We start from the raw sequence: 18,735 nt of genomic DNA, 5'->3' as shown, positions 1-18,735 counted from the left end.
GGATTGACTTTAACCCTTATTGCCAGTTGCCATTGTGATGTCATAGGTGCCCCCACATAAACCCTCCAAGTCCCCTTTAAAACAAATACAAAGAAAATATAAATACAACATATATTCATGTATTATTTTTTAGATGTTTAAACAAAAAAGTGTGGATGTGCTTCATTGGATTGACACTCCTATTATTCCCAGCAACAAAAATAGTAAATGTAATCCCTTCTATAAGCGTCTACCCTGCTACCAACTTCAACTGGATATATTTTATTTACTAAGAAGAGGGGGCTTTAAAAAGACCTCTAAATAAAAAGGCATGTAATCATAGTTCAAAAGTTACGCTAGAAATGTTTACATATATCTTAACACAAACAAGTCTTACATGACTAGTTAAGTGTGAAAAATATATAGTTTTGACACATCTTTGCTTGTAAAATGTAAAAATAGCACACTCGTATGAAAATGGGGCTTAGGCCATCATGCAATGCAGTAAAATACCACCCTACAGGAGAGAAGGGTTATTAGGTTATTAAACAAGAAGGTTTTCAACTGTTGTTGAACTTCCAAAGTCCTGCCAAGATTCAAAGGGTCAACAATGGATGGGAATCTACCTGCCAGAGGGCTTCTAATTAAGGCAAAACGTATTTAACTAGATTATGCTTGTAAAAGATCTACCTGCAATTTAGCTTTTTCTAATGAGTATCTTCCCTTCAGTCCTGCAAGGTCTCTAACAATTCCATCTTTTGAGATTTCCGGTCAAAAACACAAGGGGATAAGTGACCATTCAATAAACCTGTATTGCTCCACTTGTGCTCATGTAATCCTAAAATATCAACTGTTAAACAAACTTAAGAAGTTAAAAGTGTTACATTTGTGGCCATCACATCCAATCCTTAAGGTTTCTTACCGTTCATGATTTCAGTAGGCCTAAGGCCAGCACCCAGTCTCTAAAACTGGGTTTTTACAGATAGTAAAAACCCATCAAAAGCAAAACTCATCAAAAGCAAAACCCACTGGGCGTCTATTGCAACATGTACTGGGCTACAATATAGAATGAATAGACAATTTTACTATAACCTTCCGTCACTTTTAGTTTAATCATGTTGGGAGTTTTTATATAATCTCTCCGATTAAACTATGCATCGTATAAGGCCACCTCACCTCTTCTTGTAGGAGAAAGTCAGTGGAGTTGACCCTTCCTGCAGCAAAGTCAAATCAGTCAGTTGCAGTTCTTAATTTACCTGCAAACGGTGGCTACAAAGTTTTCAAATTAAAGTATGGATTGCCTATTGTATTGTTTTGAATAATTAATCTGTACTAACAAGAGATCTGTCTGTACATATCTAATGGGCGCCTACAGCAGGATTGACCAGAATTCTCTTAATTATTTTTCAATTGTTTTGATTTACACAGTTCACATGCTCATTAACCCCTTAATGACAAAGTCTGTACATGTACGGGCTCAAAATGCATTGTTTTCAATGGGTTTAGGGACTGCCCATTGTCCTTAAGGGGTTAATAACATGATGCATTTTTATGCATGTCCTCTGTTAAAGGGAACATGTACTCGGTCTATATTAAGCATGTTTTGTAAGGAACAATATTGATAAAGCATGTGTTTCCTAAACCTGTACACCTAGCAGAAGAAATTCCCAGAACATTCTGAATTAAAAGGTCATTTGACCTTGAAAACTGTCAAGATAAACTCAGTTTGTGCCCTTTTTAAAGAAAACATAGTATATATAATATAAAGTTAGGGGGGAAAAATACCAGATGCCTATGAAAATGACGCCAAATATGTATTAGTTTGTTTTAAACATTTGATTTGTAACGGAAACCAAGAAATAAAATGGAAAACAAGTGATTTTCCACTTTCTGGGTGGGTGCTACGGTGGGTGGGGTCGCCAAATGTCCTTTACATACTGAAATGCTTAGAAGAGCCTGGGAGTTAAGCCTCATTTTACCTGGTGTAGAAGTTGTTTTGTTTTAAACTTTGCACTTTTTGGATCAGTTAAAAATTGAAATTAGATTACAGTGAAATTGAAATATGTGGCATTTTAGGTAAGTATTTCCAAACAGTGGTTCTGATGTAAATATTAGTTGCTGAAACCTTAATTTGCACATATCTTGAATGCCATTTGAAGCTGAAATGAGTGTTTCTGATGGCTTGAGGAACTCAACGCTGTATTAATATCTATTCTTTTTTAGATTACTAGTAAACATTCTTCTGTTTGGAAGATTTATAATGACATCTGGTACAGGTACGTGACCCTATTATTAATATTAGTATTTAATGTTTAGGAGACAATATTAAGACCTGCAGGTAGGCACCCTGCATTTTTTATATGGTATTTGAGTTTTTTGGGGGGGGGGGGTTAATACATGTATACATATCCCATGCTGCTGACCAGCACTTGCAATGTGTTACCCAGCGGTATGCGGCATACAGAAGCTTACTAATGGTAATTAATGGCTTCATTAACCTTTTCAGTACAGGGGGTTTTTACTATGCTAAATACCCATTTGTTTGCTGGTTTTTAATAAGTTGGTTGAATCAAGATTCCTCCTTTCCCTGTTTGATGTCACTGAAAGTAGGCATCATGTCTTTCAAGACAATTAGGTCTTTCTTTTGAAACCATGGACACAAACAAACCATAATAATTCAGAGTGATATACTAAAATTAAAAAAATTGCAATTTTGTTTAGGATTACAACTATACAGTAGGTGCCGCTGCTGAACAATAATCCCCACATACATAGTTTATGTTCTAGAGGACCACCTATATCCCTTTCATATTCCCCTATAGTATGCTATTGCTAATACTACTAGCTTAAGGGGTTTGGTGGTAGTGAAAGGGGGTTTTTTTTATGTTGATTTAGTTTGTTTAAAAAACTTTTGTGTCCCTAGTACAATATGGATAGAGATTTCTTTTGAGATCTACTGCTGACAGGGAAAAGTTTAAGGGCAATGAGATGTCTTTACACTGCAAAAAAAGGTGGTTTTGAAGTATGGTCATAGTGTAGCAAACAGGTTAAACACCTCAGTCGATCCCTTCTTCAGAGGGACCAACAATATCTAGCCCTCCTGCTGGCCTTTTGGAAAAGTAGGGATGGGGAAGCTTAGAATCAGAACGGTAAAAGTAAGAAAGCAGTGGTCTGACAAAGGCGCATGACAGCAAAGCACAATAATCTTCAAAATAAGATCCACAGGTGTCGTGTATTGCATCTAAGACTATACCCAACATGCAGTTATATTGATTGTACTTCTCGGTCTAATGTTTTCCCTTTTGATATTACAGGTGAATCTTGCATAGGACTACATTGCCATCCTGAAATCATTTTAAAGCCTAGCAATCATTCTTACATGAATCATACGCTCAGCCAGCATAACATTACTGATAGTATTGACCGTAAGTCAAAAGGCAAACTTGTTTTATGGAGCTTTAGTATGTATAGGTTCTAGCAAGACATTAAAGTACTTCTTCTTATAAGCAAGTATAAGCATGAACTGTGTACATCAGTCATACAAATATACCACCAATCATTGCCTTAGATAGCTTGATGTGTTTTGGGATTTATTTTTGCTGACCATGTAATTTGATGTAACCATGGAAATGTAATGGTGAATACAATTTGGTTTCCTATTTCCCACATTTACAGATTCAAAAGTAAATAAGAAATGCTGTCAGAATGGAGGAATTTGTTTCCTGGGATCCTTCTGTATTTGTCCTCCACAATTTACTGGTATTCGGTGTGAGCTCAACAAGTATCAAAAGTGAGTGAGTGCTTTTTTCTATTCTGAAGGACAGAGGAATCATAATTGTGAATGTACAAAAAAAAAGGAGGGAGTAGGACCTAAGGAGACACGCGCAAACCATAGCAAGATAAAAAGGTAGAGGGAACTATACCATACCATATTTACACAAAATGTACCTATCCTTGGCCTTAAGATCATTTTAGTGTGTTTTTATTTTATTGATCCATCTCTAGCATTTGTGTACCTTCCCCTTTAAAGAGTCAAGTTAGTAATACAGTGCTTAACCCTTTCATCTTCATAATTACCCTGACCTCCCAGGTTGTGTTTAACAGCAGTGTTGTTGTTTCTTGTTTCTAGAAGTTGTGGCAGCATCCCTCATGGAGAATGGATAATTCATAAATGCAGGTTTTGCAGATGTGTGTATGGTGTCCTTGGCTGTCTTAATTCTGCAGTGGGATGTGGTAAGGTTGCATTTTTTTCCAACTTAAAGAGCATGTTAACGAGGTCTGCTGAAATGTATGTAGCATTATTTGTACTCTTTGTATCCTTCTCAGCTTTCATTGTGGAATCAAAACCATAGAACTAATCCAATGGTCTGGTAATATTGATGGATTCTTGAAATAGTTTAGCTTCCTAAAAGTATTTTTTTTAATAAACATGATATATAATAATTACCTGTCTGGTTCCCATCAGCCTTGGGAGCTTCTTATGCTTTTATAGGCCTTCAAAGTCTTCCAGGTCAGGGTTTGGAATGTATTCATGCCTGTGAATGTGTGTCTTCACGGCTTTATGATGTTGCCTGCACGCTTAAGATTTTGTGTCTCTGGATATTTAATCGCGACGCTGACATGGCATCATTACAGGGGTATTGAGCCAGTTTCCAGTGAGCTTTGGGTGCATATCTGAATTGTCTTCTCAGTTTTAACCTTGGCTTATATATCAATATTGATTGACCCAGCCTGCCCTGATCCATTGAGCTGTATTTTGTACTTTTGGTTTTAAAGAGAAGCAGCACAAACCATGGTTGTCAGGGGAGACTCAAAAGGGGCATGGTGTTGTCATCTGTCTGGTTATGTACGTTAGTACTAAGCAAGTCCTATTTGTGAAATATGGGTGCCAGGACTGGCCTTTGGGTTGTGCGACCTGTGATCTATGCCTTATATGGCAAGGGGTAGATCCAAGTAAGCGCCAAAATTATTTTTTGCCTTGGGTGACAAAAATCCTTGCACTGGCCCTGGGTTGGCGCTTCAAAACCACCCATGTTCACAGCCTGTATGCGGTTGTTCTGTTTCAGTTCTGTGTTTTGTTCTTAACCCTGATTGCAAGATATCAAGCAACCTGTAGTCCTTTCAAATTTATTTTAAAGAAAAAATGTAGTAATAAAGAGTGCCTATATAAAAGAGCAGGAAGGGGATTCATTCATTTCACTGTGGCTGCTTTATGTGACACTGCTGTGCTGCATCTGAGCATTTTACAGAGTGAGATTCTTCTGTGTGAGCCTGTCATTTCTCACAGTATCTAAGACTTAGTAAAGTTTTGATTTAAGATATCGTTATAGGGTTAACCCTATTTCTTCCATCCGTTGGTCTCAAATTCCCTATTGAGCGTCTTTTGCGTGTTAATTTCTTGTTTCCATGGCTACCAGTCAAACAAATGGGATTTCTAAAAACAAATTTTGGCAAATACAAAGGCAGAGATGGACACATTTTTTTTGAATATGAAGAATATTTTTCTCCTGAACTTTCTGCCAGCGCCAAAGTCTAGTTTAATGTGGATGGATGATATTTTGCATGTGAGATCATCTTGTATGTTCCTACACAATTCCTCTGAGGGTGAGACTGGTCGAATGATGTGAAAGTGTTCTCTAGGCTTAGTATTAGATTTAGGATTTCTTACTCATATGAACACTCGCCTTGCATTAAGTTGGTCCAGTGCTTTTTAACAGCTGCTTTTGAGGAACTAGCCTTGTTCTTCCTTCACTGTTTCTGCTTTCCTCACCAATCTTTTAAGCTCATTGTGTTCCTTTCCTTATGGTAATTCAGCTGGTTCCACTGTTTCACAGGATTTGAAAGAAATGTCAATTGATAATTATTGTCAGTTGTGGTAACTTTTGTAAAGGTGAGGAGATGGGATCTCAGCTTCCCTGAGGTAAAATCCCTTAGTTTTAAACAATGTCTAAATCAATTACATTGGTTACAAAACAAAAACCATTATATCTATAGATATATATATCTCTGTAATACCTCGGAAATATCCATCAAAGCTTTTGGGGTTCTCAAGAGATCTCTTATTTTATATGGAAGAAGATTCTTCCATCTGAAGAACAGACCTGAGAACCCAAAAGTATATGTCAATCTGCATCTTTTCCTATGTTTATCTCAGACCAATTAAGCTAATTAAGTTCAATCATTTATTCATGATTGAACTATGTGGATAATAGCTGATAACAATATCTGGACCTTTTTTAAGAAGACTCTAATATTTTTTAGATCAAGATAGGGAAGATAGACAAAATTACAATGAAGATGGCAAAGCTGAACATTTTCAAAGCTCCACCGGATCATCTTTACAACAAAATATTATTGCATTTTCCTTAACCTTTGCTACTACTTTTGCAATATCTAAAATGTGTTTAAGCTTTATGATTAGTCTCTATTTTTCGGTATGAGAATCTATTGGCTATAGTTTATTTCCTTATCTTGCACTTGCACATTCTGGCTTTTTTTAAAAAAAAAAAAACTCTAATTGATGAGATCAGAATGAAAACTATGGATACCTTTCCTACTATAATACAATTGAAACAGCTGAATGTATTTATAGATGCAGAATATCACTTGATATTTTTTAGCTATACTTTCATTTACAAACCTTTTAGATGTATCTTTTTATTTTTATTTTTTTCTTTTTCAAGCATAAACAGACCTCTTAGATGGACAATTGGCTGAGCACTTGGCTACATATTTTCCTTGATTTACTATACCCTTGCTAGAATACCACTCAACTCTGTATACGTGTAAATGTATTTATTGTTGATGAATACTTTCTCTATGTGTGTTTTAGATGCCTGGTGCAGGGTCCTATATTTGGTTTCTTTTGATTGTCATATTCACTTTTTTTTATTATTTGATACCACCAAAATTACATTTTGCTTTGCTATGAGTGTAACATTTTTTCATAAAGTGCATTTCTTGAATGGTTTGCTAATATATTTTGTTTTGGTTTTATATACTTAAGCACTATGTTAACACAATGTGAAATAAGTTGGTGTTTTGTCTTCACCTATTCCACTGTGAAATCATATTTACAGTTTAACACTTTTTGTGAACTTTTGTTCTGTCTGTCACTTGTATTTTAAAAACTACGCTAGGTCACTCTGAACTTATTGGTGTATGTTTTCTCCCTTTTCTACTCACAAACTATAATAAAGAATATTGTTTTTACTCATGTTGAAAGCATGTCCATTTTCTTCCACTTATAAAACTACTATAAAAAGGTTTTCTCATTCAAGATGAATGAGAAAACTTCTTGCAATCTTTTTTTCCAAGTTTTTTTTTTTTTTTTTAGTTCATGGAACACTATTTTCTTTAGCTGTTCCTAATTATGTTTGTGATGGATATTACTATTATACAGGACTTTTATTAGTGAAAACTATTATTCATGACTACCAACATGTACTGTTTCTAACTGAAAAACTGCACCAACCCAACCCTAAAATATTGGATAGGAGCTCCAAATGTCAAAGTGCCATTATTATGTGCCACATATTTTTTGGGGTCATATTGGGTTATTTCAACACCCTTTCTTTTAATAAGCACCATCATACCACCACCCTTGAATGCATCTCTATTCAAAATGCTTATCACAACAGAAGTCATTATTTTAATAAGATTTTACCCTTTTCTGACTAGCAACATATAAAAAGTAAACCAGGTCATAGGAGCCTGCAATCTTATATTGCTGCATTGGCTTTCACTTACTCTTATTATGTGTCATAAAGGTTACATAAATATCTGGGCATCACTTGTCTCACCTCCTGCTAATTTTCTGACTTGATCTCCCTTCCCATTGATTGGAAAAAAACAAAACAGGGGAATGTTGAATAATTTGTTGTCTATCATCCTGAGCTGGGATGGTTCTGGACAACCTGAACAACGGCAGGGATAAATCTATTTCAAGCTCTCCTGCCTTCAAATTCATTTTAAAAACCAGGTCCACCACCACGTGGTCGCACTTGCAGAGTCTTGTTATTCAGCTGAATATCAGAGCGGAGTCGCAGCATGGGCCTGGATGTCATTTATCATGGATGAGCAGACTCACTGCATTGCCGCACGCCTCCTTCTCAAGATGCTCACTGTGGAGCAGTGCTGGATTCTTGCATTGCATAAGACTGAATATATGCAACACATCATACCTCATCTTTTCCATTATAATACTGTTCCTCCTATTTATATATTATATACTTAGCAACTGTTAATACTGTTTGGTGGCTTGGTAGCCCCATTCCCAATCCAGATATGTATTATGAAAAGCAAGGTAGTTTTTTAAGTACATAATTTTGAACTAAAGTATAGATTTCTAGGTTGTTCCTTTTGTACGTAACTTTGACAAGATTTTGGATTCCTGGTCAGCATACCAATCCCTTTTGGCTGCCCATGTATACCTTGGACTCCCACTGTGAAGATTCACAGATTTTTATTTTCTTTAATCTGACCTGAGAGAGTGGCTAAAGCAGCAAGAAATAAAGTTTGTGGGGCAAGCTGGGCACCAGATCTAAAAATCCGGAACTGCTCAGCACATATATCCTGTGGTGATCCTGCTATAGTCCAGGCAGTTATTGGAGTTATGGTAGCATGCTTGAAGGAGAATGGGACAGATCCAGTAGAGAGGGAGATGTTGAAGATATGAGCTAATGAAGGAACAAAAGTAGATAAAGTGGTAAAATGAGAAGGAATAGGATCAAGGGGACATGTAGTTGGGCAAGAGGAAAGTAGAAAAGCATGATCCTTATGAACCTAAGAGGCTTAGGTGAAACGTAAGGAAGTTCCATTTATCCACCACCCTCTCATCTAAAATAGAACAGTTTCCCAGCACAAGTGGTGCAGGCTAATATAGTGAAGGACAAACATGGGATACACATAAAGCTATTCTCATTATAGGGCCTGGCCAGTGGTTTAAACCCCTTACATTATGGAAAATGGGCAGACTAGATGGGCCAAATTGTTCTTTTCTCCCATCAAATTCTATGTTTCTATGAACCTTAAATGAGGAGAAAGAGTGTGGTGGAGCAGAGGGAAGAGGTTTAAGGGTGCAAGTTGGAGAGAGTAGGAAGCCTACACCACCACACCATCTGTCATCAGGTCTGGTAGTGTGAAGTGGAGGATACCACAGGAGAGAGCAGCGGGAGAGAGCAGCGTTACATGAGGTCAGCCAGATTTCAGTTAGAGCGAGAAGGTGCAAGGAACTAAAGGTGAAGTGGTTATGTATGGCTGTTACACATAGTTTGTGCATTCCAGAGAGCAAAGGTAAAAGGAGGGGTGGCAGGGTATATAGATAATATTGTTCAAGTTTCTAGAAACTTAAGTGGCGGAAGAAAAGAGCAATAAGGTAGGACTTGTGGGAGTGGAGAGATTGCTGAGAGGAGAGAAAGTTAAAGAAGATGAAAAGTGCTTGGGGTGAGAGAAAGGGAGAAGAAAGTAATGAGGGAGCAATAAAACATAATACGGTGGTGGTGGTGGTTGGAGGGAGATAAAGTTCTATTGACAATCGAGAAAATTGAGAAAAGCAATGTGGATTGTTGACATGATACTTGGAGAATGCTGGTGATGGGACTGGAACAAACACAATAAACCAGTATGGCAGCAGTTGATGATGGATTAGTAGACTATTGTGTTGAAGTGGTGTTTCCAAGTTCCTTTTTTGTCCTTCCTCATCAGACTCTTTGTTGAAAGTCCTAGGTAAACTCCACATAGGAAACTGGCACTTAGATGGAAAGTGGCACACAGATGGAAAGTGTCCTGTACCTCCAAAGTAAGATCAAATATAAGGGATGGCTGCTCATTAGGGATTTACTGTCACCCCACCACACTTACCTCTCCGCCGCTGCCAGACAAACACCTCCTGACCCATGCTGCCATCCGAAGATCCGTTCAGCTTCCTACGTGACTGCCGCAATTCAGACGGCGCATGCACACACTCGTATGATGCTCCTGCTGTATGGAATAAAGAAAATCTCGCGTTCCGTACAGCTCCTACTTAAAGGCACAGACTCCTTTCTACACTTCATGCTACACCTCGTTTCAACCCCAAAGGCAGGGTTTTGATTAGGAAAACGATTTTAACGTCTTATGGACATTCTTACAGTGTCAGTGCCTAGTGCTTTTTGGCTGTAGTGAGTTTTTAATCAGTTTAACCCGTTGCTAAACCTGTCTTGTCTTGACTACAATGTATCCTTTTAAACCATTGCTGAACCCAGCTTGTCATGACTACGATTTATCTGTTTAAGCCTGGTGAAACCGACTTGTTTTGACTATGATTTATCCGATAACCCGGTTCGTCTTGACTGTTTGTGTTACGCAGGGCTAAGTTCTTGGGCCTTTACTATTCTCCATTTACACCTCTTCACTTGGACAACTCTTACCTTACCACCTATACGTGGACAACACCCTAATCTACATTTCCTCTCGTGACCTTTCACCCTATCTTCTAACTCGCCTGTGTCTATGGAATTGTAACATGGTTGGTATCTCACTACCTGAAGCTTAACATTTCAAAGACTGAGCTTATGGTTATCCTGCCATCCCATCTGTCCACAATTCCAGTCATCTCTATTACTCTTGACAAGGCCTCCATCCAACCAACTGACCAAGTGATCTGCCTTGGTGTCACACTTGATCCTGCTCTCTCTTTTATCTATCACATCCAGTCCTTCAACAGATCCTGGTGCCTTCACCTGAAAAATATCTCCCAAATATAGCCATTAATCACACAAGAAACAACCAAAATATTAATCCACTCCCTTGTGATACCCTTTCTGGATTATTGCAACCCTCTACTAACTAGTCTCCCCATCTCTCGCCTTTTACCGCAACAATCTGTTCTCAACACTGCAGCTAGACGAATCTTACTTTGTCACTGTTCTGCTGCTCCACTGTGTCAATCACTCCATAAGCTCCTCAAACCATCCAGAATCAAATTCAAACTTATTACCCCAACCTACAGAGCCCTTAGCAACTCTGCACCTCGCTACATCTCTACCCTTTTATCCAAATACACCCCTAACCTCCCTCTTCGTTCATCTCATGAACTGGGTCTCTCCTCTTCTACTACCATTACCCACTCCAGTATTCAGGATTCTTTACCCCTTCTTTGGAATTCAATACCACGTTCTGTCAGACTTTCTCCCTTATTTGCAAATTTCAAAAGCTGTAAGAAAAAACACCTTTTTTCAAGAAACATTCAACCTTTCTTCCTAACACTCTCAGCCACCATCCTAATTAAGCAATCAGATCATCCTGACTCAATCAACTCATCCCTATCCAGGCAGTCCTTTCCTTCTGTTTCATTTCCCCACAACCACTGACTAGATTGTAAGCTCACCAGAGCAGGGCCCTGTTCTCCTTTTGTACCATTGGTCATTGCGTGTGACTTAAATTTTACTGAATCTGCTGGCGCTAAATAAATAAATGTATTGTACATTACTGGGAGTTTAACAAAAAAAATTACATAAGTAAAGAGGAAATGTATCTTCACAAGAACATTTGATTGTTTCAGTATTGGAATGATTTTATAAAACTAGGTATGAAGTGGAAAGCAATCAATGCACTCTAGTAAATTGGACATATTAAAACATTTCTGTCATTATCTGCTTGCTTGCTTCTAACGTGTCTTCCCTAGGCTGGAAAATTCATTAGCATGCACCCTTTTAACACAATAGGCCCATTATCTTTCTGTTCCTGACGAAACACTATTTTTTTTTCAGCTGGTAGTTATATTTTGAAAGTAGTGGGATGGTGGTATGTTTTAACCAGTTAAATTTCTGTCGGTTGTCAGCAGCTGTTAAACTGTAATGATTCTCAGCCTTTATTCTACTGAGAACAGTGTATGAACCATGGGGTTGTAATTCAACTACAACTAGGACACTATGCACCCTCTGTCACAGCAATAAGCAGCGCGTCCAAAATGTGTCTGCATAGTTCCTTCTCAGAGATTCAGACAATTGAGGAAGATTCTGCACTCTAAGAATACGTATAAAATGTGAGCACTCAGCCCCATTCTCAAAAAATTAATATCACGTAAATTTCATGTGTTCTTAATGGGGTCCATTTACTAAGGGTTTTGTTGACCATTAAAGGTAAAACATCTTATCTTGGTGTGTTTTCTAATGTGTTACACACAACTTAGCCCCATGCTTAGCATAGAATGGAATCCACTGTGGTCAACATCAGTGCTCACCAAGAACAGACAGGGGAGAAAAATCATCCCAGTGTTAGATAAATAACTTGTATGTGGGAGACTGCTGGATACAACCAGCTGCACGCTACAGTTATGCTTTTTTGGTACGAGGTCATGTGTTTCCAGTGGGTGGCCACACAATCATCAGTAAATGTGCCTGATTGCACCATCGGGCACCGGCAGACTACGGGCTTCCAGACAGCTACTGCGGGCTTGGTGCTTACTGTAACATTTTAATTGCTTTACTTTGTTCGTTTAGGATAATAGGTGCCTATTATAGGCGTTCCTGCAATAGCAAGGCATACGCAAAGCTTTCCTGCAACATTAGTCTTACATTTGTGATGCATATTATACAAGGATGCATGTAAAGTTTTTATACTCTTTAATTTTTTTAACAGAACAGAAAAAACAATTTAATGCTTGCAGAATCTTCGGGCTGGCTTGTAAAGTATATTTTACATTCTGTTCACTTCAAAACATAAGTTCTCTTGATAGATTAGTATCATAATGCTGCTAATATCCATTACCAATTTAGCAAAGTTTATAGTTTAAAGTGCCCCTAAGTCAATTTTTCATGACAAGTACGTGTTAATATTTATGCTCTTTTTATCTTCATTGTGGCTGTTTCCCTAGAGTAGCCAAAACCCTAAAAGGCTACTAATGAAAAGGGCAACTATACATGGTGTGATAAGACTGCATTAAAAAGAAGGAAACAAAATATGTGCAAAGTGTCTAAAGGAGACATTCTGCATTTTATTCTAGAAGTCTAAAAATGCTGTCTCTGGTGAAGTAGGCAGTCACACTTTGTATAGAGCATGCATCTCAAGGTCAGGGCATATCTGTTAAGCGTCCAGGATCGTTATCTAAACTGGATATATTTCAAGATTCATGATTCTGGGCAAGAGCCTAAAATGCACTTTAAAGATAATAAGCAAGAAACGTCAGAATATCAAGGACTTTAAAGAAAACTACATATATATAGCACTAAGTTCTTCTCATATGGAGTGAACAAAAAATTTATTATTTGTTTTCTTTTTTCTACTTTTCCTAAAAATGTCCTAAATGTATTTTTCATCTTGACATGTTTATTCAAACAACAACAAAATATGTCACTGGTGGTCTAGTTAGGCTAACCACAAATGCAATGATGACCAAGGACCACATTTAAGCGGTAGAGTTTGATTTGGCACTGGCTTTGGCACTAGCTTATGAGTAAAAAAAAATTAATCAATCGTTTTGAAGCCTCCCCTTCTTATGGTACATAAGTATGTACTTGACCGTTATTTTGTTACTATACCATTTGGGAATATATTATTTTACTCCCATATTATTCATCCTATTTAATCAATTTAGCATGCTTTATTTTTTACCTGCGTCTGACTAATCATCCTGGTTGAGCTTTCGCTCCCTTAATGTTAAATTGAAAACTGTAATTGATCAGTTAAGAGAATCTTTGTAAGGATGAGTATAGGAAGATAGAAGAACCTTGGGATAGACAATTTATTAAATTCAGTAAGTCCTGCCATATTAAAGTAAAGGTCCATCGGGTGAACATTTAACATGAAAAATTATAGAGGTTATTAAACTTGTGCACGGCCGAGCAAAATACCGTATTTGCTCGATTATAAGACGAGGTTTTTTTCAGAGCAAATGCTCTGAAAAATACCCCTCGTCTTATAATCGGGGTCGTCTTCTAATCAGACCTCAAATAGAGGTCTGATTATGAGACTAAGATCCAGATCCCCCGCACCGCTGCAGGGGACCTGGATCCTCGTGTCGTCGCCCCCCCACACACACACACACACACTTACCGGTGCTTCCGGAGGTGAAGTTGGCAGCGGGGGTTTGTATGCGTCCGTCGCAAATACCTTCCCCGACTGTCAGAGATCAGAGTTCCCCGCACCGGTGCGGGGAACTCTCATCTCTGACAGCCGGGGAAGGTATTTGCGACGGACGCATACAAACCCCCGCTGCCAACTCCACCTCCTTCCGGCTGCCGCGGAATGAGACGTCAACCCGCTGCCCCGGCAATACAGCAGGAAATTGGAAGCACCGGTAAGTAAGTAAGTAAGTAAGTAAGTGTGTGTGTGTGGTGTGTGTGTGTGTGTGTGTGTGTGTGTGTGTGTGTAGGGCATTTCTGGAATGCCTTATACCCCTATATGCCACTCTGGCACTTAGGGGGTTAAAAGGCATATTATGGGGCAGAGTGGCATATAGGGAGGTATAAGGCATTTCAGGAGGCAGAGTGGCGTTAAGGGGGCATTTAATAGTGCACTCTGCCTCCTGGAATGCCTTATACCTCCCTTTATGCCACTCTGCCCCATAATATGCCTTTTAACCCCCTAAATGCCAGAGTGGCATATAGGGGTATAAGGCATTTCTGGAGGCAGAGTGCTCTATACAATGCCTTTTAACTCCCTTAATGCCACTCTGCCTCCTGGAATGCCTTATACCTCCCTATATGCCACTCTGCCCCATAATATGCATTTTAACCCCCTAAATGCCAGAATGGGATATAGGGGTATAAGGCATTTCTGGAGCCAGAGTGGCACATAGGGGGTCAAAAGGCATATCATGGGCCACAGTGCCATATTGGTGTGGCAAGCCTGGGGGCAGATGTGCGTAACTGGGGGACAGGTTGGAAAATACAAGAAATAAAAACAAAAAAAAATATTTTTCTCAATCATAGCTTTTATTAAAAAAAAATAGTTTACATGAATTAACATTTACTGGTAAAACTTTTTTCCTTTAGGGTCGTCTTATATTCAGGCTTTTTCTTTTTTTCCTAAGTTAATATTCAGATTTTGGGGGGTCGTCTTATAATCAGGGTCGTCTTATAATCGAGCAAATACGGTAGATCAAAATTTTTATTTGGCACTGGCAAGAAAATATACAAATTGATCGCCAAGAGCAAGGCAGGGCATTGAGGCACAGAGCAAGACAGGCACTGGCAGACAGACACATCCAGCCACAAGACCGATCCCCTTTCATAATAGAAAGAATAAGAGTTAATCACGGTGAAAGAGGAGCAGAAGCAATAATTTCCCCAATATTATAGAATTTTTTTTAAAAAAAAAGCTTCTCCCAGATTAAGGACAACAAAGAGGAGCAGCAGTAGTAGTAGGGCGCTGGGTCTTGACAAGCAGGCACTGGCAGATGGCACATGGAGCCCGTTGGAATAGGAGTGAAGTTCCCCAGTATTAAATTAACTGATCTGCATAGGTGCAAGAGGCTGGGAATTGGACATGTGGCTGGCATTGCCTGCTGCTGGGAATTTCAATTTCCACTTGCATTTCTACTTTGCTTAGTATGCTTTTTTTTGTGGTGCATCTCAAGCACCCTGTGGACAAGCGCATGTGTTGTTTAAGGAAGGTAACTAAGGGTTTGACCTGACCCAATGTAGCAGTACTCTGGGTTAAGTCTTCTGCCACATCTCTAAATGGCTCCAGGACCACCACCTCATGCCCCATTGATGCCCATCCCCCTCTGTATAATGAGCTGCACAGCCCAATGCTCTACTCAGAGGACATGGAGTGAAGAGCCTGCTGCTGCTCTAGGATCCACTCCATCATGTCCATGGTAGAGTTCCAGCAGGTGACTACATCCTTAGGTAGATGGTGGTAGGGTAGACCTTCCTTCACCTAATCCTCCCTCAGGTGCTGGCTTACCTTCATTACCTGTGGTGAAAATGTGTGGCAATTACAGCACTTTTCAATCAATTTCGAAAGCCTACACTGCCCATCAGTTGGAATAGCTGCCCTTACCACCAGATGTAGTATATGTAGTGCGCATCGCAAACCCACAAAGTCCCCGTTTCTACTCTTGTGCCTGCCTGTGGTCCAATCCACTGCACCAGCATCTCCCTATCAAAATATGAGCTGATGTTTGCTGCTCATCGATGAGAATGGAGTAAGAAGGATCTATAACCCTGCTGACCTTCTACCCCAGTTCCGCCCCTCCTTTTACCCCATGTGCATACAGCAGCTATAGTGGTACTGTGCTCCAAATATTTGGGCAGCCACCAGTGTGCCATCAATGATAGAAAGCTATGCTGTGTACTAGTGGGGCTCCATATGTTGGAGGTGAAGTGGATGGTTTATCCAGCTGCCACCAGCCATCCCCTCTGTGCCGCCATCCATAGTCCTGCCTTCCTTACTTTGCCTTTTAAGGATGTGCTGCAGTGGGTGAAAGTGATTATGGAGGCGGTGATGAAAGAAGCAGGTTTTGGCAGTGCAGGGTTTCCAATTCAGTCTAGGTCTTTAGGTACTGCTTACATTTGATATAAGTGGGTTTTACAAACCATACTTCCTATTCTTCAGAGTCATTATATTTGGCAAAGAAAGGCAAGCCCACAGAAGTTGTTGCTGTCTACTGCCTAATGTAATGGTATTCTACCTGTTGAGTACAGCCTGAAGTAAATGTATTCCAGCTATTGTGTACAATCTAAAGTAAAGGCGTTCTAGCTGATGAAAACTGGAGTAAAGGGGTTATTACACATGGCTGCTCTTAGTAGAGCTGGAAATGTATCTTCTTTGAGATCACTGAAAAAAATCCATGCGTGTTATTTGAAAACTGACTGTTGTATGCTGCACGTCTCTGATGGGAAAAAAAATGTATCGTCCCTTTAAAAGGAATAAATAAGCAAATGGTTCACCTAGTTGCGGCATACAATAATTTATGATTTAAAGAAGCAGAGATCGATTGACAAAAATGTGAGATAAGAGGGGGGGGACTTCAAAGCATAATTCGATTTTATGGCATACATGAGCATGCAGCTGGCATGAGCATGAAACATAAGATAGTATCCAGTAAACATCTTTACTTAGAACTTGTAAAATGCATGATATGACAGTAAAACTGAAATATTCATGGAAATATCTTTGAGTTCTATGAAAAATGCTTAATGCCACAAATTACATTTGATTTAAAGAATAATGTAAGGCAATATGTTTATGCAGTCGCAGTAAAGCATAAAAGAGATTTGAGCATGTTTATTAAAGTTAAGTGCCCTGTAACCAGAGTAATTCGAACTTATATTTATTGTCGTTTTCTGCTGAAACGTAAAAATCAACAAAATGCTTCTCATACATCAGCTTACTTAATATTTTTTACAGATGCCAATGCCTGCCAAGGACACATACACAAGAAAGTTCTAAAATAAATGTTTGATTTTCTCTGGCAAGTTCCACAGTGATAAAAGAAAAATAATAAAACGATCCTCTGATGGGTTACATTCTGGGACAATATGGAAAAAGCATTTTCAGCTGGTTGGTTCCATCTGTACAGCAATTCACAACACTGTAGCTCAACAAACAATGTATGAAATGAAACAGTGATGCATCTATCAGATTATTTTTGTTGGGACAATGAATAGAACAGCAAATAGCAGCACATACGGACGGTATAATCATAAAATCATAAAAAAACCCTAAAAATCATGTTTTCCAAAAGATCTGTATTAAAAGTACTGCAGGGCTTGGAAGGTAAACCAATACAAGCTACCATACCATGTGCGCTATAATCTCTAAAGTTAAATGTTTTCAGTGTCTATCGTCTTTTATGTGGAAGATGGACACATTCTTTGAAAAGCCTAGGACAACCGACAACTATTAAATAGTATTAATGGAATATAAAAACGTATGAAGTGCGTGGTATACTACACGCTAATGCATAACATGCATGCATAGTTTCATGGGAGCATCATACATGAGATTTAACAACAATTTTAAACAGCAGGGGTGAAAGCCACCACGCGAGTCTTAAATGAGGATTAAGGATAACCAGGAATGTGACATTTTTTTCTTTAATGTAAAAATGGTATTTAAATACATAAAGGACATCATATAAAGCAGTAAAGCAGAAAATATTTTTTTTCACGCTACAGCTACTGCTACATGGATGGTGGAGATCCACTTGGAATTTACTCATTAGTTCTCTGGGTGCCCCCAAAGCGCATGGACCTCCAGGCACATGGCTAGCGTGTCTAATGGATAATTCACCACTGGAGAGCAGGTTAAATTCCAAGAGCTTCTAGGCACAGTGATTATTGTTGTTCTCCCGCAAACACAATAAGAAATGAAAATGTTTTATGGGAAGTGCACAGTTGCATGTAGTACGATGATTACATGTCAAGCGTTGATTATAGAAAATCTAGGTTAAAAAAATATTAGGAGTGAATAACAGCAATTTTTTTTATTTAGTTGTATAATGAATGTGTGGTTTGCCTTTCAGCAGAGCTGGTTCGTCCAAATGTATTGTGTGCTTCCAGGAAAACATATGGCTGTCCTTATGAGGATATCATATCGAAGAAAACATGTCTGATACCTTTGGTATGTAACAGACCTTTGTTTCTAATATGACTGTAAAAAATAATAACATTTTCTACTAGGAGCTAATGGTTCAAAATCATAGGTACCTTTGCTACCCATACCACATGTGACAGCCGTAACGTGCAATTAAAATCCATGCATTAGCAATAATAAATTATTTGGACCACTGGCTAATTTAGTGACATGCATTCCTTTGGAACAAAT

General features: G+C 38.6%; 1 protein-coding gene across 1 annotated transcript; it reads left to right on the top strand.

Moving 5' to 3' along the window:
• Positions 1–2,239: 2,239 nt before the first annotated feature.
• LOC128503471 (teratocarcinoma-derived growth factor-like) lies at positions 2,240–6,680 on the top strand. The gene is made up of 6 exons (XM_053473606.1): positions 2,240–2,255; positions 3,294–3,404; positions 3,655–3,769; positions 4,109–4,212; positions 6,241–6,413; positions 6,663–6,680. The coding sequence occupies exons 1-6, from the start codon at positions 2,240–2,242 to the stop codon at positions 6,678–6,680; spliced, it is 537 nt and encodes a 178-aa protein (XP_053329581.1).
• The last annotated feature ends 12,055 nt before the right edge of the window (positions 6,681–18,735 follow it).

This window comes from Spea bombifrons, chromosome 1 (assembly GCF_027358695.1).
Source record: "Spea bombifrons isolate aSpeBom1 chromosome 1, aSpeBom1.2.pri, whole genome shotgun sequence".
Classification (NCBI taxonomy): domain Eukaryota; kingdom Metazoa; phylum Chordata; class Amphibia; order Anura; family Pelobatidae; genus Spea; species Spea bombifrons.
Note: the sequence above shows the minus strand (reverse complement) of the source record. Positions and strands in the feature narration are given on the sequence as shown.